Source organism: Zalophus californianus, chromosome 11 (assembly GCF_009762305.2).
Source record: "Zalophus californianus isolate mZalCal1 chromosome 11, mZalCal1.pri.v2, whole genome shotgun sequence".
Lineage (NCBI taxonomy): Eukaryota > Metazoa > Chordata > Mammalia > Carnivora > Otariidae > Zalophus > Zalophus californianus.
Window position 1 is genome coordinate 44,140,193 of NC_045605.1, and position 27,185 is coordinate 44,167,377.

Below are 27,185 nucleotides of genomic sequence, written 5' to 3' on the forward strand. Positions count from 1 at the left end.
ATTCTTTTGGATAGACCTGGCTTGTTTCTGTGGTTTGGTGTAATTATTAATAGGTCCTCCTTTCACTCTCAAGAGTCCCGGTTTGGATAATAAATTCTATGGTAATCTTTTACAGGCCTTTTTCAGAAGATATACTGCTTGCATTAATCGAAGAAAAATTACCTTACCTTTCCCCAGACAGAGTCTTTGGTACCCTATCTTGAAGTCATTTAAGTAATTCTTCAGAGCAATCATGAAGAACCACATGAACTAGTGAATAACTCCCTACTGCTCTCTTATTGGTGAAAGCAAATGAGGTAACTTTATATAGACTCACCTAATGCAACAGCCTGGGAGGGAAACATGCGGGCTTCACGTTTATGTTTGCAAAGCAATTTCCAATCGTTTTAATTAGTTTTGCCACTGAATACGTGCAGGAATATGCACCCGTGTTGGATAGCAAGGGAACAGAGACCTAGAGAAAGCTAACTCAGTGCTTTCTGGAATGCCATTCCATGCCTGAATTCTGAGTGCTTTGTGTTTTCATGCAGCTTTTACAGCCTTGAGTCACCTCCCTTCCTGTTCTTCGGGAGAGGGTGTACTGTGGTGTAGCAATTTGAGGGTAATAAGATTATCATAGCATCGCCAGAGATGCTTTAATAGTTTCTGCGGAAAATGGGTCTCCATGGTGCAGTGTGGCTGCTGGGAGGAACCCATGGCACAACCCCACCATTCTCTCTGGAGGGAAGGAGAGCTGGCTTGTCAGGATAAAGCCAGGCATCCTTCTGGATAGTCCCAAGGTATCCAAGGCAGATGGATTCTCAGGTCGGGACAGATGGGTTCCTATGGAGTCTCATAATCTGGGGGTAGAGGGAGGATAGGAGGCAAGGATGTTTGACCTGTTGGCTAATGTCTTTCTCATGTAAAGCTACTCTAGCCTGAATAGAGTTGATATTCTGTCCTCAACTTTCTGGCTCCCTGCTTGCAGCCTAGATCTGAGGGAAGAAAAGTTCAAAGCAAAGGAAGGGGGCACAGAAAGTTTTGCCATCCAAAAAATGTGCTTGGAGAGCTCTTATCTCAGGGGCAAATCTGCAGCTGAGGAGAGAACGCAGCCCTGAAACTGGAAGAGAACTGTGGCATGATGTTTGTTTTGAAATGGCCCTTCCACAGCCTTCTCCTGAATGTCCTAATTGGGTGGGGAGAGCAGATGGAGTGCAGGATAGACAACGCCACAGCTTGGGTAGTGGTGCCATTGTTGGGATGATTAGAATCGGCTGGGGCATCACTTCCGGCACCTGCCGGAAGGTGTCTAAAAGGCCCAGAGTTCTGACATGTAAGTCAGCAGTACACTCCAGAGATCTTGCAACCCAATTCCCTTATTTTACTTGGGGTCTTTTGGGATTTCACGGAGCTGCTAGCCTGGCAAGCTCACCGAGCCGCTTTAGACGAAAAGATTTAAAAAATATCAACCAGGAGTAATTTTTTCCCGCTGTGAAGAATTGTCATGAGACCTAAATGAATGACTCTGGAAACAAATTGCAATACTTCCTGTCTAGCTAGGGAGCTTGCACTTTCTGGTTGCCCACTGCCCCTGACAGGGGGATCCTGCCCCCAGAAGAGGCAGGGAGACTGAAGCTTCAGGTCCTGTTCCTTAATTTTGTTTTTGCTTTTTTTTTTTTTTTGGCTTAAAGACCACTCCCCCCAACACACAACCCCCTCCCCGCCACAATTTTATAAGTTTCTGGTCTCAGGAAACCCAGGTCTTGGTCTGCCTGTTCTACCCAATAAATCTCACCATCTGATGCTCCAACATGCTCCTAATCAGCAGAGGAGAGCAGGTGAGGGTAGGGATGACTCAGCTGGGACAAGGCCGGGAAAACAGGCTGGGGCCTGTGAAGCAGTTGGGTCAGGCATAACAGTGAGGGCTGGCTCACATTATGTCTCAAACTTCTAGCCCCTCCTTGTTTCCACCACCAGCTCCTTGCCCAGGCCAAACTTGTCTTCAGATCTACAGAGCCAGGATTTTAGATCTGGCGAGGGTCTTTGCCCTTACTGCTCATTTTTCAAGCTCTAAGAAAGGCCTAGGACCTCTCAGGTCTGTGAACTCTCCTTCCTGAAAAATGAAGCCAGAGTGTTTGCCAATACTTTAAGCAGATAGAATACTTGGTTCAGTCGTTAGGTATAATCTGCCTGGTGTGTCCCTGCGTGGGTGGAAACCAAAGAAGGATGTCTACCTATCTGAGCATTCAATAAAACACAAACCAGGGCAATTCTGCATACCTTCCCTTTGTGCCCATTGTGAGCAAAGCTTCTGAGTTACCCCCGGAGGGGAAAGAAAGCTGATAAGATATGACGCCTGTCCCCAGTATTTGTATCAGAGAACATGGTGTGAAAAGCTTGTCCCTTATTTGCTCTTAATAACTGCCATTCAGCACCTACTACAGGCTCAGCATCTTATTATATAGTCTCTACTTATACCAACAACTCTAGAAGGTAGATATCCTTATTTTCATTTTGTGGATGTGGAAACTGAGCTCCAGAGAGGTTATGTGATTTATCCAGGGCAGGCAGCTGGGGCATCCCTCTGCTTATGAGGGCCTTGTGGAGGCTGAAGGATAGCATGTGCAGTGTCAGATGAAGACAGAAAGACAGTGGGCCCACCGAACTTCCCCTTCTCTGTTTCATACAAGCCTGTATTGGAATCCCGGTTTTAACACTTTGTGTGGGTTTGGGAAAGCCATTCTCTGTCTTCCTTTCCTCATCTATCAACTGGACAAAATACTTCCTGATACAGTTGGAAAGTTGAAATGAGATAATGGGGACGTTGCTCAGTTCCTGGCACATTCTGGTACAAAATGACTCACTTTGGTACAGGATGCCATCACTTAGATCTGCATGCCACTTCCTCAGAAATTGATGTTTTTACTGAATTGTTCTCTTCTCAGAGAGGCCTTTCTTGGCCACCCTACCTAAAAGGCCAACCCCATTCCAACTCTTCATACCTGTTCCCCTACGTTATCTTATCACCGACTAATACGTTACAAATCGTACTTATTTATTTTTGTTTGTCTTGTCTGCCCCTACCCACAGGAAGGTAAAGTTTTTGAGACCAGGAATCTTTGTGTTATTTCTGTATCATCCCAAGCATAAATATATATTGGTTAAAAGAATACATTAAAAAAACAAACAAAAAACCCTCTTTGGCTCAGAAAATTGTCTTTTAATTTGGCTTTTTCCTTATTAGTGTTTGATACTGGGTACATTACTTAAAATGTCTAGGCCTCAGTTTCCTTCTTTGTAAAATGGGAAGAATAATGGTATCAATTTTAATACTGCTAGGGTAATAAAGTGATATGTATAAAAACTGGCAAATAGCAAGTGCTGAATAAATACTTGCTTTTTTTTTTAAAGATTTTATTTATTTATTTGTAGGAGAGAGAAAGAGAGAGAGAGGGAGCGAGCACACAAACAGAGGGAGCAGCAGGCAGAGGGAGAAGCAGGCTTCCCGCGGAGCAGGGAGCCGGATGAGGGACTCATCCCAGGACTCTGGGATCATGACCTGAGCCGAAGGCAGATGCTTAACGGACTGAGCCACCCAGGCATCCCAATACTTGCTATTGTTATCACTTAAAATAATCTGACTAGTTATTGAAATTGTCTTTTGATGTTGCCCAGAGCTTTTAGGATAAGAGAGGAGAAGGCTAAAAGCCAAGGATGCCCTCTGCATTTCAGCCCCATGGTCCCCCTTGTTGAATAGGTGTGGAAGTGCTCAGTGTTCTCCCTCCAAAGCAGGTGACAGGTCTGGATTACCATTATCAGGTCACTGAGGAAGAAAGCAAACTAAGGCTTGCCCAAGGTCAAATGACTTGCCCAGGGCCACACACCTCAAAAAACCAGGGCATAAGGGACCCAATCCCCTACCATGCCTCCTGAAATTGTATTGTCAACTGCCTCTCTTCCAAGCTCTCCCTACAGTGAGGGCTGGGGGTTGGCCTGTGAGCTCTGGAGCCCTGGGTTCCCCGGCTTGTCCCTTTCATCTCCCGCAACGCACTGAACTTTTCCACACGCAGTTTTCCCGCACGGAAAATATGGAAAATAAAGCCCACATCTCAAAGCTTTGTGTTCAGGATCACAGGCGAGGAGAGTTCTTTGGAAACTGTAAAGTGCTGCACGAATAACCTTTGCAACAAGCATTAAGACGCGAGCCCCCCCACTTGCCAGTCCCGGGAGACGCTCCCGTCTCCACCCCCTCCAAGGCGGCGCGCGGTCGGGAAAGGAAGGAAGATTAACCCCTGGGCGCCTGTCTGGGCGTTTCTCCAGGCGGCCGGGGAGGAGTTCCGGCGCTCGCCCCCGCCCCGCCGCTCCTCTCCCTGACGCCCGCACTCACGCTCCCGGAGTCCGTGTACCGCCCAGGCCCCGGCTGCGCTCCCCGGTCCGGCACCGCACGCGGGCGGCCCGCCAGGATGCAAGCCCCGCAGAAAGAGCACCTGTACAAGCTGCTGGTGATCGGCGACCTGGGCGTGGGCAAGACCAGCATCATCAAGCGCTACGTGCACCAGAACTTCTCCTCGCATTACCGGGCCACCATCGGCGTGGACTTCGCGCTCAAGGTGCTCCACTGGGACCCGGAGACGGTGGTGCGCCTGCAGCTCTGGGACATCGCGGGTGAGCACCGGGGGAGGGGCGAGAGCAGGAGGGCCTCGCAGCGGGTCTGCAGTCCCGGGACAGGGGGCTTCGGTCTCGTCCAGGGCTCCCGCACCGTAGCAGACTTTTTCCTGTTGGTTGGAAACTTGGTTTCAAAAGAAGACAAGTTTTTCTGTCTCTCGCTGAAACTTCAAGTGCATTCCCTGGCGCGCTGGGGCTGTTGCTTGAACTCCCTCGCCCACCCTCCCCTGGGAATCTCCCGACCCAGTGCGGGCCTCCCCAGGGACCCAGAGAGACAGTGTCTGGAGTTCTCGGTCTCCAGCTCTTTTTCCGGGCGTGGGCGACGCGGCCGGTGACGCGGCCTTTAGTGTTTTGCCAGCCACCAAGGGGGAAGCCTTTAGATCGTTAACAGCGGGAACCAGGAGCGTTCCAGGCTAGAGGGGCTTTACCCATCGTTCTTTTTAATCGTTTAGTTTATTCCAACTCTTGCCCCCCTCTCAGTCAAGCGAGTTTGAGGTTCTCAGCTTTGAGGAAGCCAAGGATCTTTGTGTGTATGTATTGGGGGCAAAGTATTATTTCTATGTTTCTCTCCGGCTCTCTGTGGTGTATAAAAAGAAGACTGTGGGGCGCATGGGGGCCTCAGTCGTTAAACGTCTGCCTTCGGCTCAGGTCATGATCCCGGGACCCTGGGATTGAGCACCGCATTGGGCTCCCTCCTCAGCGGGGAGCCTGTCTCCCTGCTTGTGCTCTCTCTTTCTCTCTCTCTCTCTCTGTCAAATAAATAAAATCTTAAAAAAAAAAAAAGAGCCTGTGCACCTACCTTAGGGGCACTCCTGTCAAAGAGTCTATGACAGTAGCCATAAGATTTCTGGATTTGCCCTTAAAGTTTTCACTGAGAGATCTGGGAAATGAGAAGCTTCATTACAATGTTTGAAACTAGGATTTGCTTCTGAGGGTTTGTCCCCCAAGTTGGGCAGGGGAGTCAGGCAAATGTGAGACAAATGTGTGTCTTCTCCAAGAGTGAGTCCTCAGACAAGCTGTTTGCAACCTGGGCATGTCCAACCCCTCATTATATGTCCTGGCTCTCCACTCACCAACCTGCTCAGTGGCTTCAGACAAGTCCCTTCAGCTCAGCTGCATCCCTGTTAAGTGGAAAGGGGTTGCACACGCAGTTCAGCAATCTTCCTGCTCTGAAGTTTTCAGGTCCTCGGGATTCTCTGTGAACACAGTGCCACTTCACTTCTGACTGTTTCATGGTCTGTGGTACCAGGAACCTTTACAAGTGCTGGACCCAAACCAGCCACTTCTCTTTCAGAAAATAGGTTCCTTTTTAGCTGGTGTATTTGACTGGAAACACTTGATCATGGCTCGAAGCAAGAACAAATGTGGAAAATTCCTGAAAGGGCATTTCTGTTTCTGGGGATTCTGGTGCCTCTTTAATAATGAGCTGCCAAGTCTTATGATAAAACTTTTGGCATGTGAACAGATTCTTACACGTGGGCTCATCTTCAGCTGCTCCAGTGGCACAGGGGCTGTCAGAGAGCAGACGATGCCATCAGCCACTATCTGACTGGGTTTTCCATCTAGAAAAGCCACTGCGAGTCTCTGCACTTTGGTAGTTGCATGTTTTCACGTCTGAAAACTCTTCTGGCTGCACGGATGCATCCAGGACTCAAGTTTAGAAGGAGCTTCCTGTTTCAAAGGGGATGTAACTGTCATTTAGACTGTTGTGTCAAATGCAAGTAAGGATATGACCTCAGACATGTTAGAGAATGTCCATGAATCTCCGTGTCCTCTGAAGGTAGAAAGGTATAGTGATGAAGAGTCTAAATTCCAGAGTCGAACCACTTTTGACTGTATCCCTGTTTTACCCCACATGTCCTGGGTGATTTTAGGCAAGTTCCTTAACCTCCTGATCTCAGGTGCCTTATCTATAAATTATAGGCATAATGCTTTCTCCCAGTAAATGGGAAATGGGCAACAAACAAATGCCAGCTAAAGGTGATGGTACCTACTGTCTAAGGAGAACTGCAAGGATCATTGTTAACACTAGCATGTATAAATGGTAGGCAAGAAGGGCAGGATATAAACGTGCTAAGTCATAATAAATGATGAGTCCTATATCATACCTGTAATCTGTTCCAAAATACCCAGCACCATTTTTCAGCTTTATCCGTAGTGCAACATGCTGTCATGAGCAGTTTAAGTCCCAAGTTTAGAAATGCCTCCTCAGGGACGCCTGGGTGGCTCAGTTGGTTAAGCGTCTGCTTTGGCTCAGGTCATGATCCCAGGGTCCTGGGATCGAGCCCCGTGTCAGGCTCACTGCTCCGTGGGGAGTCTGCTTCTCCCTCTCCCTCTGTGCTTTTTCTCTCTCTCTCAAGCAAATAAATACAATCTTAAAAAAAAAAAAGAAAAGAAAAAAAAGAAATGCCTCCTGAGTGTGGTTCTGGACTGAAGTTTTGGTGGAGGCTATAGCGACAGAAGTCTGTGTAAATAAGAAATCTGAGGAGCTTTGGAAAGTCGGTTGTATGAATACAGTGGCCTATAGCATCTCCGTAGGGCACTTCTTTTTTCCCGGAGCTCTGATGTTCAGTGGCAGCCTGTCTTTGGCAGCCTCCAGCCCAGAGACCCCGTGAGCTGAGTTAGAAGCTGGGATCAGGCACCACTCGTTGTGGGGAAGTTGGGCCCTTGTGGAAAAGATGATTGGAGCATCGTGGTGACATGTTTCAAGCTACATAGGTAATCCTGTGAGGAGTGAATGCATATGAAATCCAATCTCAAGTGCCCACTCAGACTCTAGTCAGCTAGGTGTACCTTATAGCACCTTCAGATCAGCCTGTCTGTCCAGACATAGGAATGCTTCTCTCTCTCCTTTGGGTTCAACTCTGCTGTGTGTGTGGAAAGAAGAGGTAAGGCTAAAATGTGAACAGGTGAGCCTCACTTTGAGATGGTTGGGAGTATGGATGAGATAGAGGGAACAGACCCTGTCTTGATAGTGTATCAGATCTAGCTGCTATAGAGGGAATCTTTGCTCATTAGATTTTTGGTATTCATTTGATTCAATGCCAACTCAGGGCCTATTTGTCCAACTAAATTCCATGATATATCTCTTGTAGCCACTTTGGCCAGTCTGTTCCTGAAAGACTACAAAAAATATCTCTCAGGGGGCGCCTGGCTGGCTCAGCCTATTGAGCATGTGGCTCTTGATCTCCCAGTCATGCGTTCCAGCCCCACATTGGGCATAGAGATTACTTAATTTAAAAAAAACCAAAAAAACAAAAAAACTCTTTTTTTTTTTTTAAATGCCTCTCAGGGCTTGTGAAGTAGGCCTGAAAACCAACATGGTAAATTCCACAAACCTCACAGGGAATGGCAATCGCCCTGAATCCCAAAGATTCCATCATAGAGGAGCAGCTGGGTCAGCTCTGGGTTCCAGAGCTCTTGATAGTGTCAAGGGAAATTAAGTCACTCGGTCCAAGGCCACCTACCTGTTAAGTGGAAGAGCTGGATTAATACAGTTCTGTGTGACTTGCAATCAAGCCAAGCTCTTCAGGGCCACAGGCCTGTGAGTGCCTGGGGCACAGTTGGCCCACTGGGGTTATACTCTCCTCCCCTTTAGAGGTGTTGCTTCTTTATATTTGCCTCAAGTCATTCTTGCCTTCTCCTTCCTATTTCTAACATGTTTTTGGATATTAATCAGAATGGCTGTGCAGGTAGTGGGAGGAAATAGAATGAAAATCTATTTCTGAAAATTTGATTCTTGGCTATAGGGTTTTTAAAATAGGTTTATCAGGAAAAAAATAAACAAAAGGTTCACATTTGAGACTCTCCAATTTTTAATTCCCCAGTAACATAGCTGGCTAAGTGGTAGTGCTGGAATTTAAAATTTGGCCATGGAATCCAGTACCCAGTTTCCTAACAGCTTTGCTCTACTTCCCACAATTTAAAAATAAAATAGTTTTGGGGCACCTGGGTGGCTCCGTTGGTTAAGCATCTGACTCTTGATTTTGGCTCAGGTCATGATCTCAGGATTGTGAGATCGAGCCCTGCGCCAGGTTCCATTCTGGGCATGGAGCCTGCTTAAGATTCTCTCTCCCTCCCCCACTCTTGCTCTCTCTCAAATAAATAAATCTTTAAAAAAATTAAAAAATACTTTATTTATTTTTTAAAGATTTTATTTATTTATTTGAAAGAGAGAGCAGGAGTGGGGTGAGGGGTAGAGGGAGAAGCAGACTACCTGACCAGCCACCAGCAGGAAGCTCAGTGCGGACTAGATCTGAGGACTCCGGGATCAGGACCTAAGCAGAAGGCAGATGCTTAACCAACTAAGCCACCTAGGTGCCCCCAAAATAAAATACTCTAGACATATTCTTTTTTTAAAAAAGATTTATTTATTTATTTATTTGAGAGAGAGCGAGAGTGCATGAGAGCAGGGGGAGGGGCAGCATGGGGGGAGAGTGAGAATCTCAAGCAGACGCCCTGCTCAGCCCCAGCCTGGCATGCAGCTCCATCTCAGGACCCTGAGATCAGGACCTGAACTAAAATCAAAGAGTCAGATGCTTAACTGACTGAGCCACCAAGGTGCCCTTAGACATATTCTAAATATATTTTAAAAATATACTGCTTGATGTTGGGCAAGCCATGAGAGCTTGCTGGACTTCAGTTGCCTCATCTATAAAAAGGCTCTTATTTTATTTTCCTGTGATATCACATATTTGTATTATGTAATCTCTTGCAGTTTCTGTCAGTTCTAATATATTTTCAGTGTGCCCAGGTAGTATGGGGCGGTTTATTCCAACTTCTTCCCTTGCCAGCTTTGGGACTGGTGCAAGTCACTTAAATGTTTGTGCCTTGGTTTCCTGTCTGTAAACCAGGGACAGTAGCAGAACCTGCTCCTTTGAGTTGTTAAAAGAATGAAATGAGGTAATGCATGTGAAGTTGGGCCTGTCTGACACAAGCTGAATAAATGTTAGCTATTACTCTTGTTCTTAATTGTTATTACAAACTACCTTCACATACGTTTTCCTGCTAGATTTGCCCAATATCGCCAAGGATGTAGACAGATCAGGTGGTGTTGAATCTATTTTATATTAGAGAAGAACAAGAATCAGAGAGGTAAGGGACTTGCCCAGGGTTGTAAGAGTTAGCAAGTGGCAGGGGAGCAAAGTGGTTGAGGAAAAATATTTCCCTCAGGGCACATCGATGCTAACTTTCCCTGCCTAAGCTATGCAACAAAGAAACATTGGAGGACATTATCCAACAGGCAGGCAGAGCGATGGGGAGGCAGCCTGGGCCTAGAGTCAGGAGCCCCAGGACACTGAATCTCCCACCCCAGTGGCCATGAGATTCATCTGGATCACAGTGCTGTGTTGTTTCAGGGTTTATAAAATGCTTCCACATTATGAAATTCAACGGGGGGCGGGTTTTGGACTGGACCATCTCTGCAGTGTCTATTTCTAAAAGACTAATTCTCCAAGGAGTTTTAGAAGAAGGGTCTTAAATGTCAACATAATATATCTAGAAATGTAGAAAGAGCTAAATTTGGCAACCACATGTCAAGCAAAAAAAAATAAAAAAATAAAAATGCATGACAAGTCTGGGCCACTCCCTACTGGGCAGTTTATTGCCTTGTTTCTAGCCTGGCTAATTATAGATTTTCTAAATACCATGTGGACTAACATGGTTTATGCTTAGAGATAAGCAGTGTGTACACGGAGCAAGATGGGGAACTTTCTAAGTAGGGTGAATGATGTGTGGGCAAAGCACCCCGGGGCTTTTTGCAGGGCAATCAGTAGACTATCACAGACACGTGAGCATTAGGCATGTGGGACATGTCCACTCATCTAGGTTTTAGAGGACTAGTTCTGACAGGAGAGTACATAGCAGTCTGACCAAGGAAAGCTAAGTCATTTGACAGAAGAACGGGATGGGGAAGAACAGCTCTCAGGTGTGCGGCTGGGTTCTTCAGCACAGATATATAAGAAATGGCCGGTATATGTTACAGATTGTTCTAGGTGAGGGCAAGACAAAGAAGGGTAAAGAATTGAACATGACCTGGTTCCTGACCTCAAGAAGTTCATGGTTCGGTGGGCATGGTGGCACCAAAGTAAATCACTGTAACAGTGAATGAACTGTATCAATATAGGCCACTCCAAAATATTCTGGTGGCGCAGAGGGGGTCCTGCCTGCACCACATCTGTTCACTCTCTGAGCTTAAAACTGAGCAGGTGGGGGGCACCTGGGTGGCTCAGTTGGTTAAGCGACTCTGCCTTCGGCTCAGGTCATGATCCTGGAGTCCTGGGATCGAGTCCCACATCGGGCTCCCTGCTCAGCAGGGAGTCTGCTTCTCCCTCTGACCCTCTTCCCTCTCGTGCTATCTCTCATTCTCTCTCTCTCAAATAAATAAATAAAATCTTAAAAAAAAATGAGCAGGTGGGATAAAGCCTCTAGCTCGTGGGATATTTCCAGTGCTCTTACCTAGCACTGGTTACTCCCTGTGATCAGTGATTTCAGGCTTGTACAGCTTGAGGCAGAAGTTCTTCTTCAGTCCTGCTCTTGATAATCTTATGCATTCCCATGGCTTTAAACTTTATGCGGGCGACTCCAAAAATGTGCATCTAACCTTGACTTCTCATGACCCTCAGACCTATGATTTGGTCTTCCTGTTGGCCATCTCCATTATGATCTCTCATATATATTGCAAGATCAATATGTCATAGCAAAGTGGCATGAAAAAACAAAGATTGTTGTTTTTTCTCTATTAGTGAAGTAATATATTCTCAATGTAGCAAAATTGGAAAGTAGAAAACGACAATAACAACAAAGGAATACAGAGAACATCCACAATCACCCTCTTAATGATAAGTGGTAAAAGATGCTATTTGTAAGTCTAAACTAGGCATCTTTCCCCACTCGCTGGACTTGGTATATACCTTTCCCACAGTCACTTGGACTTGAAACCTCTGCCATATTTTCTTCTTTGACCCTCCATGTCAGATAGTGATTATACTTCTCTTGACACTGCTCTAGACCAAGGACAGCACTATCATTACTTCCCTGTTCTTCTGTAATAGCGACTTGGCTAGTTCTAGTCTCTTCTTCCTTCAGTTGTTATATGTACCAGGGTCAAGTTCATCTTTCCAGAACATCATCTTGGTGGCTCCCCATTGTCTATAAATTCTGTATGTCATGAAAGTGGAATTAAAACACTAGAGATGAGGTGATAGGAGGGCTGATGGCTAGAAAGAGGACAGATTTCAAGTCATAGAGCCATTCAGGGAGGAATTGGTGGGGTCCTAGCAAGTAGGAAGTGACTGGAGTCCTTGAGCCCTGACCAGGTCCAAAGGAAACCCAGGATCCATGTCATTGTGGCTTGTCATGAATACAGCTATTGTCACTGAGTGTTGAAGCGGTACTTAAATATTATTGTTTTATTTTACTGAATTTTATTTAAAAATCATTTTAAAATTTGAGCATTTGAGAGGTGTAAGATTTTGCCTGAGAAAATGTATTCATTCATTTGATAAGCAGAGGGACTTTAGGGATAAACAAAATGGATCAATTTTTGCACTTAAGGAATCTGATATTCTGGTGGGACATAAAAATATTTAAAACAGATAATTATTTAATCACTGTTTTGACGAGTGTTCTGAAGGGGAAGTGTCAGGTGCTAAAAGAGTCAAAATAGGACACCTACCCTAGCTAGCTGTGGCATGGGGTGAGAAGACATGGTGCGGCTGGCAGTAATTTGGCATGGCTACAGGTTACAACAAGGGAGGGGAGGTTGGTGAGGGAGCAGCAGACAAACCATGAAAGGACATATATGCTAAGCTAAAGGTTAAAGGTGACTGCTTACATTGATTGCCAAGGAAGTTTTTGCAATTTAAACACCACAGTGATTGTGACAAATAGGTCTTCTTATTTCCAATTTTGGAGGTGAGGAAACTGGGCCAAGCCTAAGTAGCATATGGTGCCTGGTACATAGTGGCTGCTCAGTGAAAGTGGTTTGATACTGGAGTCATCACTCACCTGAAAAGTTTTTGAGAGTAGTTGCTTTGTAGAAAGGCTTAGAGCCCTTTCTCTCCCTCTTCTGATGATTTACTCTGGGGAATCCTGCAAAGCTTTTAAGTCATTAAGAAATGTCCTGCCCCTGGCCGCCCCCCCCCCCCCCCCATTTTTTCTTTCTTTCTCTTGATTCTGAGTTGGAAACTCCCAGAGGGAAATGCTGTCCCTGCTTTTCCGGGGGGTGGAAATCATATTTATTCCATCAAGGCAAGATCCTCATCTTCTAGGTTGGTGTACTAGAGTAGTGTCCAACTTGGCAAGGTCAAGACTGTGACTGTAGCCTGCGTTTCACATTCTTGAGTTCCACTATTTTTTTTCAGCTGTTTGAAAATTTAATTAAGAAACGATATGATCTTAAATTACTCTCTGAAAAAAACTTGGGTCTTAACTTCCACCAGTCCCCACTCCTTTTAGTTTCTTACTCGCAGGTATTAATCAAATTCTATCTCTTCTGTCTTGAAAGCTAACTCTGTCTATCCCTCTATGAGTGGCCTTGGCTTCTTCATGACTCATCAGGACCACTGTAGCAGCTTCCTAACACCTGTCCCTTCCTCAAGCTTTCCCCCACATTGGTTTGTAATCCACGGAGGTGAGACTTTTGAGCATGGCCTCATTCTCCAGTCAGATATTCTCCTGTTTGGCATTCTTCAGTGGATCTCCATCACTTTCAGAATTAGAGGCTAAACATTTTACTGTGAAATTTGAGGTCAGTAAATTTCAAGAGATTTAGACTGGAATGGAATATCCATTCCAGTCTCATCTCTCATATCTCTGACTCTTGACCATTCCAGATATCTTACAGTGGCTTCAATTCACCTATCTCCCCCTCTGTGCTATGGTTCATATGATTGTCGCTGGGCTAAATACACTTTCCTCTTTTTCACTTAGATGACTCTATGGATTCTTGGTCACTCAACCCATCTCACCTCCTTTAAGAAATGTCTATTGAGCCCATGTGCCCATGGGAGGCGCTGTTTATCTGCTCCCATAATAGCCATGCTTGTCCTGGGTTAGAAGCCTTCTACTACTGCACTGGAATGTCTTTTTCTCCCTGTCTATAACCCTAGGTCCCAGCATAGTTCTTGGTAGTTAGCAGGTCCTCAGTGAGTGTTTGTTCATTCAAGTTTTCTAGCCAACTATTTCATTATTGCTTCAATTCCCAGATATATCATTGACCTAAAAATTTTTCCAGTAAAACAAAACAAAAAAACCCCTTGTTTATGCTTGAAAGATTTCATAATTTTATGAATATTAATGTATTAAAAATGTATACACTGTAAAATTGATAAATATGGTAGTCACTTTTCTGAAGGTGGCATTCTGTTTCATTTTTTCATCATAAAAACTGGGGAGTGACCTTAAAGATCATTCTTAAAAGCTGCACTTCATCATTTAACCAAGTCCTCATAATTTGGAATGAAGTGTTGTTCATTTGGAGGTCAAATGGCAAAACTGTCTTTATGATATTTTGATACATTAGATGAAGTAATAATTTTGAAGGGTAATTTTTAGAGTTAAGATCTTGATGGCTCATCAAACCAAATGGTTTCTTTTACAGAAGAGAAAGCTATGCTCTAAGAGTGGGTTTGCTTTAGTTTCTCAGGCTTTTAGAGCTAGTTAATGGTAGAAATGAAACCAGAATGCAGGCGTCTCTGGTTTATTAATGATGAGATTTGAAGAATTAAAAGCTGATTTTTTAACACTAGATGTTTTGGTGTAGTCTTAAGCACTGAGGCACAAAAGTAATTGAATTTAGTGAGCACCCAACCCTCTGGAAATTCATGCAATGAAGAAGAGAGGATGATGGGACTGGGAGGACCCAGAGACATCCACGGTCTGGCTCAAATAACATCCCTTAATATTGGGACGCCTGGGTGGTTCAGTCAATTAAGCATCTGCCTTCAGCTGAGGTCATGATCTGGTGTCCTGGGATTGAGCCTCTCATAGGGCTCCCTGCTCAGCGGGGAGCCTGCTTCTCCCTCTCCCTGCCGCTCCCCCTGCTTGTGCTCTCTCTCTCCCTCTCTGACAAATAAATAAATAAAATCTTAAAAAAAAAATCCCTAATATCATTTTCCTTTGCTCCATTATGAGGCTGAAAATTTGGCCATTTGAACTCTTGCTTCCTTGTTCACGCCCCATGTTCGTTGCCTCTGTGCCTTTCCTCCTGCTCTTCTTGCTGATTCACATACCCTTCCCTTTATTTCCACATATCCAAATCCTATCTAATGTTTAAGATCCATCTAGAAGGGCAACTCCCCTACAGACTTCCCTAATTCTCTCATTCTTCTTCCCTTGAATATCATGCAACTTTTTTTTCTCCCTGTAGCACTTCTTCTTTAGCCTTGTATTAAGAGTTATTTCCTACCTTTCCAGATACCCTGGTGTGGTTTAGCAGACCTTGCCACAAGTTGTGACATAATTTAATGAAATGACTGTGGAGTCAGCAAAGAGGTAGAGAAGGAGAAGGCACTATACATGGGGAGAACCAAGCAAGGGCAGGTTTTCTGGAAGCAAAGGAGAAAGAATTCTTTCTTTTTGCTCTGAGTCCCTACTTTTTGCAGTCTTTTATCCTGATAACGTTATTTAATGTTTCTTCCTCATCAGCCTTGCACAAAACTGCTCTCTAAAGAAAAGCAATGAAAAACTTAGCTTCTTATGTATCTCCTCAGCCTAATGTGGACAAAGAAAATATCCGTAGTGGGAGGGATCCACACAATTTGCAATCTAATTTGTAGGGCAAAATTTAAAGGAAATTGACAAATTATTTCTTGGGAAGACTATTTTCCCCTACAATGTAATGTGTTATTAATAGCCACCCTTTATGGAGCGTCAGGCCTGGTACAATGTGTTTTTATGTATCATTTCGTTTATTGCTCACAATGAGCGGATCTGGTAGGTTTTGTCACAAGCCCCATCACAGAGCTGAGAGAACTATGCTTAGACAAGCTACAAAACACATAGTCAAGGAAAAAAAAAAACACATAACACTTCAAAATTCATACAGATCGTGAAGGATAGTGCTGGGTAGGAACTGATATTTGTTTGCTGTTTTCTGACTACGTTCTACCATTTCCTGAGTGTGATACAACAGTGCAGTCATTTCCACATTCCCGAGATTAAGTTACATTTAGAAGATATACGTTATTTATTTTAAAGGAATAATTTATTGTTTTTGAATCTTTATACTTTTGAATAGAGCTAAGAATTAAATGAGCTAAATTCTTTGCACACATCACCGCTGAGACCATGGGGTTAGGTTGGCTTAATAACAACTGTCTTTTTTTTTTTAAATAAAGATTTTATGTATTTATTTGAGAGAGAGCGAGCATGAACTGGGGTAGGAGGTGGGTGGAGGGAGGAGCAGAGGGAGAAGGAGAAGCAGTCTCCCTGCTGAGCAGGGAGCCCAACACAGGGCTCAATCCCAGGACCCTGAGATCATGACCTGAGCTGAAGGAGCCACCCAGGTGCCCCCCAAGTTCTATTTATTAAATAGTCAGCACCAAACAATTCAATAAGTATCATGTTCTAACAACTTAGTAGCCATTTGAAAAAAAATTGGAACACAAATTAAAATTTTTTTTTCATTTTTAAGAACTATAATTATTTACTATTGGAATACATGTGCCTTTGGGCCATGGAACGACATCTCAAAATTTTGAGTGAGAGTAGACATCACCACTCTCATTTCCTGATTCATGTTGATTTTCACATGACTCTGGCTTTTTATCACACAAACTGTGAAAACCTCAGTTTCAAAAAGATAGGATTGCATTAGAAGGAATGTAGCATGGTCTAATGTTAAAATTGTGAACTATCTCAAGCTAGTAGTTCCTGAGGTGTTTGACTGAGCTTGAGTGCCACTGTGTTTGCCTTGAAATTTTAAAATATCCTATTTATCCTGTTGCACCCCTATGAGTTCACTGACACATCCCAGAGCACCTTGGTATACATTTTGGGAATTAACAGCTCTAGAAGAATCCGGAAATTCTTTAAGAGTGAAACCTTTAGAATCTAGTCCTGAGTCCTGGACTTCTGAGTTATTTGTAAAAGTGTTATAACTCATGAATTTTTTACTGTCTTGTGAGTTATTTATGAAAGCATCTTTGAAGGTTACTTAGAGGTGATGTCTCAAATGCTAAGTAATTCACTTGATCTTAGCCAAAAGGCTGAGAAGCGATTCAAATGCTAAGTAATTCAAATATACCTTTTTCTTAATACATTTGAGCTTATAGCTCAGTGGAGATATTTTTAGGTTGTTTGTTGGGTATTTAAGTTGTAATTAGTTTAATTAACAATGTGGGATGCTGATTGTTTTATCTCGATTCATGCCAACCTCTCTTCTGTGACTTGATTTCATTCCCTCCCACTATTCAGTATTGGACATTACATTATTCTCTATTCAAGCGAGTTATTTCATCTAAGCTGAGTAGTGTTGGATCTCAGTCAAAATAAATTCTGACAAAAAAGTCTGGGATACTGGGGTTCTAATTATCTCTCTCTGTCTCTGGTTCTCTCTCCCCCCCGACACAGCCTGAAATTTAAATATAAATATAGAATTTAATTAGAATATTTGAAATTTATTTTAAAAAGTCACTACAATTCATCTCCCTTCTATAATGTTACTGTTTTTGGACACCTGAAAAACCGATTATTACTTTTTATGTCATCTTATTCTTGCACGCTTTAGCTTAATTCAATACACCGCATCTAGCTTTACCGTCTTGTTGAATAGAGGTAAGATTTACCTCTAAGAGACAACATCAGTAGTAAGGTGAAATGGGGTAACTAAAGAAGTGGCAGAAAGAGCTTGGGTGGTTCTGAATTGGGGACAGATTTTTTTCAAAGTGAATCTTAAGAATGAGCAGGAGTTTAGTAGGCAGAGAAAATAAATGAGTTGAATCAAGATTGTGCTTTATTCAGTTCACTCCTCTCCCTGCTGGGGTTCCCCCTCATGAATAAGAAATCACTGTTGTTGTTTCATTACATAACAAGTACTTGTATTATAGTCACCTTCTACCATGCAAGTTCATCGTGAGCGTAGCCTACGGACATCCCAGAGTGTGTGTGCTATGGAGACATAAGGGAACAGCACTTCAGTAATTCAACAGTGGACTCAAGGAGGCTCAGTGCAATCAGGGACATAGGCTGCAGAGATCTGCAGCACATAAAAAGCAGTACAAGGCAGGGAAGGCCTGCATAAGTGGGTGAGCAAATGATACAGTCAGTGCTAGGTGAGTATAATGGAGGAAAGGGTTGACCGTGGGGCCAAGTTAGTCAGAAAGCTCCAAGAAGGTAGGTCTTGGTACAACCTTGAAGAATAGTTAGGATTTAGTTAGATAGACAGTAAGGGAATGGTCTATTCCAGTGGGAGTGGAGGGTGCCATGGAGTGAGTATGAATGAAAGCAAGAAGCAGAACTTAGAAGGAGAGCCAGACAAGGCGTAGTTTTGGGTAGGATCTTGACCTCAGTCTGAGGATTTGTCTTTAACTTGTAGATCAAGGTGTACAACTTTGAAAATCCCATAGAAGCCCAGAGGGTAAAGTAAATGAACTCTTTTCTCTACCTGGCAAGCTCTTACTCATCTTTTGATGAGTTTCTCTCTGAAAACTATGTCCCAGTGTAGGACCACCCAAGCTACTGCTCCCTGTTTCCGTAGGAAATAGGAACACAGCTTCTCCACAATCCTGGCTCACATTTTGTTTCTCTACAAAACTCTACTTGCAGGTAGGGGATATAGTAGAACAAACCCAACGTGTCAAAGAGTATTTTGATGCAAAAATAAACAAACATGGGATCCTAAGTCACCATTTGTAACAGCCTATAAGAGCCATAAGAAAAATGGATCAGTAGCAACAGTTACTTTAAAATAAAATTTTATCAATTTCATTAAATTCAAAATATTTTGTTAGAGTTATTTTTATTAAATGGATGCAGTTAAACACATTTAAATTTAAGGCAGTGTTTTCGTGGTATACGACGATGAAAAAGGAATGGCATCTGAGCAAATTATTTTCCCTTTAAAATCGGGTATTTGGTACTAGTCAGCTCAAGTGAACTACCTCCTAAACATTACTCATATGATGTGGACCTTTAGAATTCTAAATGCTCTGAGTTTTCAAGACATTCCAATATCTGTCTTATTAGAGATCTTCCAATTTTTTAAAAAGATTTATTTATTTATTTGAGAGAGAGAATGCGCGAGTGAGTGGGGGGTGGGGCAGAGGGAGAGAATCTCAAGCAGACTCTCCTTTGAACTCAGAGTCTGACACCAGGTCGATCCCACAACTCATGAGATCATAACCTGAGTCAAAACCAAGAGTCGGAGGCTTAACTGACTGAGCCACCCAGGCACCCCTAGGGATCATCCAATTTATAACTGTTGGCAAATAGTTCAAATCGCCTTAAATCTTGTGTGGGTCACAGAACATGTTAGCAGCCCAACCTCCAGTTTGTGGCATCTGCTGTAAGCAGTAGTGGATCCCTGAAAATGTTTAATTAGGGAAATGATAGGGTGAAAACAGAGCTTTGGAAGGTGAATTTGGCAGAAGTGTACAGAAATTAAAGTACCAGTTCAATCTCCAGTCCTGACCACCCCCTGGAACCTCAGCCTTCTATATACAACTGCCTACTCAACATCTCAGCCTAACAGACATCTCAAACTTAACATATCAGAATCTGGATCTGCTTCCACAAAACCTGCACCTCCAAAAGTCTCCTTCATCTCAGCTAATAGCAACTCCATACTTTTGATTTTTTAAGGCAAGAGTTCTTGGAGTCCTGCTCAAATCATCTCATACTCAATGTATCCTCTATCATCTCAATCTCCAGATATTTCCAGGAAGCAACCAATCTTTACCAACTTTCACCATCCCCACGTTGGTCCACATCATTGTCTCTTGCCTGGATTATTGTCTCCCCATTTTTAACCTTGACTCCTGTAGGTCATTCCTTAACACAGCAGCCATAATATCCATTTATTCCTGCCCCCATTCATGTTTCTCATCTGCTCCCAGTCCTTCAGTGCTTTCCTCTCTCATGCAGAATAAAAGGCAACCTTCCTATAATGGCCTGAAATTGGCCTGAGATCTGCCTGCCTCACTGCATACTCCCCTACTCCTTGCTCCGTCCTCCCCAGCATAGACTCCTTGCTCTTCTCTAAACATGTGCCAAACACAGTTGTGCCTCTGAGTCTTTCTTTCTTGGTATTTTCTGTCGAAAACGCTCTTCTAAATATCCATATGGCTTTCTCCTTTTCCTCTTTTTGGTCTTAAGGGACAACTTCTCCATGGGCCTTCACTATCCATCCTGCTTAACTTTACCCTCACCCCCCCACATGCCATTTTCTCCTTTCCTACTTTATTTTTCTCCCTAACACTTTACCAGCTAATGTAGTACCTTACCAACTTTTTATCTCTTTCCACTAGAATGTAAGATTCATTAGAATAAGGACCTCTAGGTCATTAGAACAATGACCTTTGCTCATTTCTAGAACAGTGCCTGAAAAATAGTAAGCATTCAAAACTTTGTTGTTCAGTGAATGAATGAGATGAGATGAGGTGATCCTCATTAGAGTGGTGATGATAAAGGCATGGCCGAGGGTGACTCTTACTGTCTTGCTAAGCCTGCATGTATCTGCTAGGAGTGGGGAGAGAATTAGGGGCTATTCCTTCACTCAGTGAGGAGACCTTACTGAGCACTCACTGTATACTGAGTGCTCAAGATACTTGTCATGGGGACTGCTGAAAGATGGTTCTGGCTAGGGGCACTTGTTATTTTGTGAGCAAAGATTACATACACATGGTTAATGCCAGTATATCTGCCTAGGTGACTTGGATAAAGAGTGATGGATTGATACGCTTCTGTCATGGGCTTGGTGGGGCAAATTAGGGAAGAGAGAAGTTGAAAGAGTTTCAAAACTATGGCCAGAGGGTCAGATGGGCTCTTAAAAATTGGAGGAAACCTACTCATGAGGATGTTAGCCAGACTCTGATCCTAGTCTGTGGGTTTCCCTGAGTCTTCAAAACTAGTGTAATCTATTGTAAGTTCAGTGTCCATTTGGCCACCATAGTAATTAGATTTGTTTCCTTCTAGATCCTTGTCCAAGGTCCATACATACGTTTGGTTTCATCTTCCTGCTTTTCATACTATTATTCCTTAGAAACAAAGAGTATCTTGCTGGTACTTTTAGCTCTATGGATTGTGCATGACCCAAAACTTATGTTATTTTGAATAGAGTAAATTGATTCCAAGGGATTATTTCTTTTTTTTCATATTTTAAAAGTAATTTCAGTTTATGTTGGCAAAATATTATGTTTGCAACTCCAGTCTTTATGCTGTGAAAAGACATGTATTATGAATACAAAATACAAAATAAAGATGTATAATTACATAATTTCGTGTATAATATAGGACATAAAATATAAAGATATGTATTATAAAAGTACATATTCCATATAATATGTTGTGTATTTTTATACCATATAAAGATATATAATATATTTATTTTTAATTTTATTTTATTATGTTAAGTTAATCACCATACATTACATCATTAGTTTTTGATGTAGTGTTCCATGATTCATTGTTTGTGCATAACACCCAGTGCTCCACACAGAACGTACCCTCTTTAATACCCATCACCAGGCTAGCCCATCCCCCCACCCCCTCCCCTCTAGAACCCTCAGTTTGTTTGTTTGTTTGTTGTTGTTGTTGTTTTATTTTATTTTATTTTTTATTTTTTAAATTTTATTATGTTATGTTAATCACCATACATTACATCATTAGTTTTTGATGTAGTGTTCCATGATTCATTGGATGGATTCAGTATTTTATTTTATTTATTTTGTTTTGTTTATTTATTTATTTATTTTTTAGATTTTATTATGTTATGTTACTCACCATACAATACATCATTAGTTTTTGATGTGGTGATCCATGATCCATTGTTTTCGTATAACACCCAGTGCTCCATGCAGTACTTGCCCTCCTTAATACCCATCACCGGGCTAACCAGTCCCCCCACCCCCTCCCCTCTAAAACCCTCAGTTTGTTTCTCAGAGTCCATAGTCTCTCATGGTTCATCTCTCCCTCCAATTTCCCCCCCTTCATTTTTCCCTTCCTTCTCCTAATGTCCTCCATGCTATTCCTTATGTTCCACAAATAAGTGAAACCATATGATAATTGACTTTCTCTGCTTGACTTATTTCACTTAGCATAATCTCCTCCAGTCCCATCCATGCTGATGTAAAAGTTGGGTATTCATCCTTTCTGATGGCTGAGTAATATTCCATCGTATATATGGACCACATCTTCTTTATCCATTCATCTGTTGAAGGGCATCTTGGCTCTTTCCACAGTTTGGCTTTTGCGGACATTGCTGCTATGAACATTGGGGTGCATATGGGCCTTCTTTTCACTACATCTCTCTGTCTTTGGGGTAAATACCCAGGAGTGCAATTGCTGGGTCATAGGGTAGCTCTATTTTTAATTTTTGAGGAACCTCCACACTGTTTTCCAACGTGGCTGTACCAACTTGCATTCCCACCAACAGTGTAAGAGGGTTCCCCTACACAACCTCCCCAACATTTGTTGTTTCTTTCGCTGTCCATTTTTGCCATTCTAACTGGTGTAAGGTGGTATCTCAATGTGGTTTTGATTTGAATTTCCCTGATGGCTAATTATGATGAACATTTTTTCATGTGTCTGTTAGCCATTTGTATGTCTTCTTCAGAGAAGTGTCTTCTCATATCTTCTGCCCACTTTTTGACTTGATTGTTTTTTTTGGGTGTTGAGTTTGAGAAGTTCTTTATAGATCTTGGATACCAGCCCTTTGTCTGTAGTGTCATTTGCAAATATCTTCTCCCATTCTGTGGGTTGCCTCTTTGTTTTGTTGACTGTTTCCTTTGCTGTGCAGAAGCTTTTTATCCTGATGAAGTCCCAAAAGTTCATTTTTGCTTTTGTTTCACTAGTTTTTGGAGATATATCTTGAAAGAAGTTGCTGTGGGCGATGTCAAAGAGGTTACTGCCTATGTTCTCCTCTAGGATTTTGATGGATTGCTGTCTCACATTGAGATCTTTCATCCACTTTGAGTTTATCTTTGTGAATGGTGTTAGAGAATGGTCGAGTTTCATTCTTCTGCATGTGTTTGTCCAATTTTCCCAGCACCATTTATTAAAGAGACTGTCTTTTTTCCATTGCATGTTTTTTCCTGTTTTGTCAAAGATTATTTGACCATAGAGTTTGAGGGTCCATATCTGGGTTCTCTATTCTGTTCCATTGGTCTATATGTCTGTTTTTGTGCCAGTACCATGCTGTCTTGGTGATCACAGCTTTGTAATATAGCTTGAAATCAGGCAATGTGATGCCTCCAGCTTTGTTTTTCTTTTTCAACATTTCCTTGGCGATTCGGGGGCTTTTCTGATTCCATACAAATTTTAGGATTGTTTGTTCCAGCACTTTGAAAATTGTCATTGGAATTTTGATCGGGATGGCACTGAAGGTATAGATTGCTCTGGGTAGCATAGACATTTTAACAATGTTTATTCTTCTGATCCATGAGCATGGAATATTTTTCCATCTTTTTGTGTCTTCTTCAATTTCTTTCATGAGTGTTCTGTAGTTCCTAGAGTATAGATCCTTTACCTCTTTGGTTAGGTTTATTCCGAGGTATCTTATGGTCTTTGGTGCTATTGTAAATGGAATCGTTTCTCTAATTTCTCTTTCTACAGTTGCATTGTTAGTGTATAAGAAAGCAACTGATTTCTGTGCATTGATTTTGTACCCTGCCACATTACTGAATTGCTGTATGAGTTCTAGTAATTTGGGGGTGGAGTCTTTTGAGTTTACCACATAAAGTATCATGTCGTCTGCGAAAAGAGAGAATTTGACTTCTTCTTTGCCAATTTGAATACCTTTTATTTCTTTTTGTTGTCTGATTTCTATTGCTAGGACTTCTAGTACTATGTTGAACAATAGGGGCGAGAGTGGGCATCCTTGACGTGTTCCTGATCTTAAGGGAAAGGATCTCAGCTTTTTCCCATTGAGGATGATATTTGCTGTGGGTTTTTCATAGATGGATTTTATGAACTTGAGGAACGTTCCCTCTATCCCTATACTCTGAAGAGTTTTAATCAGGAAGCGATGTTGTATTTTGTCAAATGCTTTTTCTGCATCAATTGAGATAACCATATGGTTCTTCTCCCTCCTCTTATTAATGTGTTCTATCACATTGATTGATTTGCGAATGTTGAACCACTGTTGCATCCCGGGGATAAATCCCACTTGGTCCTGGGGGATGATCCTTTTGATGTATTGTTGGATCCTATTAGCTAGGATTTTGTTGAGGATTTTGGACTCCATATTCATCAGGGATATCGGTCTGAAATTCTCCTTTTTGATGGGGTCTTTGCCTGGTTTGGGGATTAAGGTAATGCTGGCCTCATAGAATGAGTTTGGAAGTTTTCCTTCTGTTTCTATTTTTTGAAACAGCTTCAGTAGAATAGGTATTATTTCGTCTTTGAATGTTTGGTAGAATTCCCCCAGTAGATCCATCAGGCCCTGGACTCTTGTTTTTTGGGAGGTTTTTGATCACTGCTTCAATCTCATTACTGGTTATTGGCCTATTCAGGTTGTCAATTTCTTCCTGTTTCAGTCTTGGCAGCTTATAGGGTTCCAGGAAGGCCTCCATTTCATCCAGATTGCTCAGTTTATTGGCATATAGTTGTTGATAATAATTTCTAATAATTGTTTCTATTTCCTTGGTGTTAGTCATCATCTCTCCCCTTTCATTCATAATTTTATTAATTTGGGTCCTTTCTCTTTTCTTTTGGATAAGTCCGGCCAGTGGTTTATCGATCTTATTAATTCTTTCAAAGAACCAACTTCTAGTTTTATTGATCTGATCTACTGTGTTTCTGGTTTCTGATTTATTGATCTCTGCTTTAATTTTTTTTCTTTCTCTTCTAATGCATGACTTAGGCATCATTCATTGCTTTTTCTCTAGTTCTTTAAGGTGTAGAGTTAGTTGGTGAATTTGGGATTTTTCTATTTTTTTGAGTGAGGCTTGGATGGCTATGTATTTCCCCCTTAGGACCGCCTTTGCAGTATCCCATAGGTTTTGGACGGATGTGTTTTTGTTCTCATTGATTTCCATGAATTGTTTAAGTTCTTCTTTGATTTCCTGGTTGACCCAAACATTCTTGAGCAGAGTGGTCTTTAGCTTCCAAGTGTTTGAATTTCTGCCAAATTTTTTCTTGTGATTGAGTTCCAGTTTTAAAGCACTGTGGCCTGAGTATACAGGGAATAATCTCAATCTTTTGGTATCAGTTGAGACCTGATTTGTGACCCAGTATGTGGTCTATTCTGGAGAAAGTTCCATGTGTGCTCGAGAAGAATGAGTATTCTGTTGTCTTAGAGTGGAATGTTCTGTAAATATCTATGAGGTCCATCTGATCCAGTGTATCATTCAAAGCTCTTGTTTCCTTGCTGATTTTCTGCTTAGATGATCTGTCCATTGCTGAGAGTGGAGTATTGAGGTCTCCTACAATTAACGTATTGTTATCAATATGACTCTTTATTTTGGTTAACAGTTGGCTTATGTAGATGGCTGCTCCCATGTTGGGGGCATAGGTATTTACAATTGTTAGATCTTCTTGTTGGATAGACCCTTTAAGAATGATATAGTGTCCTTCTGTGTCTCTAATTACAGTCTTTAGTTTAAAATCTAATTTGTCTGATATAAGAATTGCCTCTCCAGCTTTCTTTTGAGGTCCGCTGGCATGGAAGATGGATCTCCATCCTGTCACTTTCAGTCTGGATGTATCTTTAGGTTCAAAATGAGTCTCTTGTAGGCAGCATATGGATGGGTCCTGTCTTTTTATCCAGTCTGCAACCCTGTGCCGTTTTATGGGAGCATTTAGACCATTCACGTTGAGAGTGATTATTGAAAGATATGAATTAGTTGTCGCCATGTTGCTGTGAAGACGTTGTTTTTATAGATTGTCCCTGCAAATTTCTGTTGTATATCACTCTTGGGGTCTTTCTCCTTTTATAGAACCCCCCTTAGTATTTCTTGCAGGCCCAGCTCAGTGATCACATACTCTTTCAGTTTCTGCCGGTCGTGGAAGCTCTGCATCTCTCCATCCATTCTAAATGAAAGCCTTGCCGGATAGAGTATTCTTGGCTGCATGTTTTTCTCATTTAGTATCCTATGTCTTGCCAGGCCTTTCTGGCTTGCCAGGTCTCTGGGGATAGGTCTAATGTTATTCTGATGTTCTTCCCTCTGTACATAAGGAATCTCTTCCCCCTAACTGCCCTTAAGATGGTTTCCTTGGTTCTAAGATTTGCAAGTTTTATTATTACATGCCGGGGTGTTGGCCTGTTTTCCTTGATCTTGGGAGGTGTCCTCTCTGCCTCTAGGACGTGAATGTTTGTTTCATTTCCCAGATTAGGGAAGTTCTCAGCTACAATTTGCTCAAATACCTCTTCTAGTCCTCTCTCTCTCTCCACTCCCTCCGGGATTCCAATTATTGTGACATTGGAACGCTTCATGGTGTCACTTATTTCTCTGATTCTATTTTCATGGATTCTGAGTTGTTTTTCCCTGGCCTCCTCTTTTCCCTTTTTATCTATTATATTGTCTTCCAGGTCGCTTATTTGTTCTTTTGCCTCACTTACCCTAGCTGTTAGATTATCTAGATTGGATTGGATCTCATTGATAGCATTTTTAAGTTCTGCCAATTCAGCCTTCATTTCTGCCCTTAGAGACTCTATATTGCCACTAATTGATTTCTCTGTTCTAGTCATTGTCTTCACAATTGCTAGCCTGAATTCCATCTCCAACATCTTGGTTATATCTGCATCCATTTGTAAATCTGTAGCATAAGTCATAATCTCTGAGTTTTTTCTATTTTGGGGGCTCCTCCTCCTAGTCATTTTGTTGATGGGTGTTTGAGGGAATGTATAGAGTCCAAATTATTGACCAGAACCCAAGCAAGATGCACCTGTTTTCTTGGGACCTTAGAGCTGCTGGCCTCTTGTTTTCCCAGCCTGTCTTCTAGGGGAAGGGCCTGCCGCGCTGTTACTCAGGCAACCCTGTTTGGGCGGAGTTGCCCTGCCCCCCTGTGGTGGGGGATGGGCTCAGTGGGAATCAGTTTTTGGGGCTTTTGTTCTTTGGCGGCTTTCCCTGGCGGCTTTCCGTGTCTCTTCCACGAGTCAGAGCAGAAGAGACCGTTTCCAACCCTCTGCCTCAGAGCAGAGAGACCGCAGTCTGTTCTTCAGTGAGCTCTCCAGGTCACACGGTCTCTGTTTCTGTCCATGCTGCTATAAACTGCAGTGTCCTGGGTTGTGCGCCCCTCCGCAGCGCCCCCAGTCCTGCCTCCAGGTCAGGGCACGTCTCTGCCCTTTGTGCTTCTAAAACCGCCAGCCACCCCCAGATTGCACGCGTGACCCCACCACTCTGGGTTTCCGCCCTGGAGGCTGCCCTAAAGTCCATTCCCTG

The 27,185-nt window shown here is 42.6% G+C and overlaps 1 protein-coding gene across 1 annotated transcript in view; it reads left to right on the forward strand.

The window, feature by feature from the left end:
- Positions 1 to 4,361: 4,361 nt before the first annotated feature.
- Positions 4,362 to 27,185, forward strand: part of RAB38 (RAB38, member RAS oncogene family) — a 79,182-nt gene continuing 56,358 nt past the window's right edge. Inside the window, exon 1 of the mRNA XM_027579776.1 lies at positions 4,362 to 4,644. Within this exon, the coding sequence (XP_027435577.1) occupies positions 4,443 to 4,644 (202 nt within the window). The 5' untranslated portion in view covers positions 4,362 to 4,442. The remainder of the gene's footprint in view (positions 4,645 to 27,185) is intronic.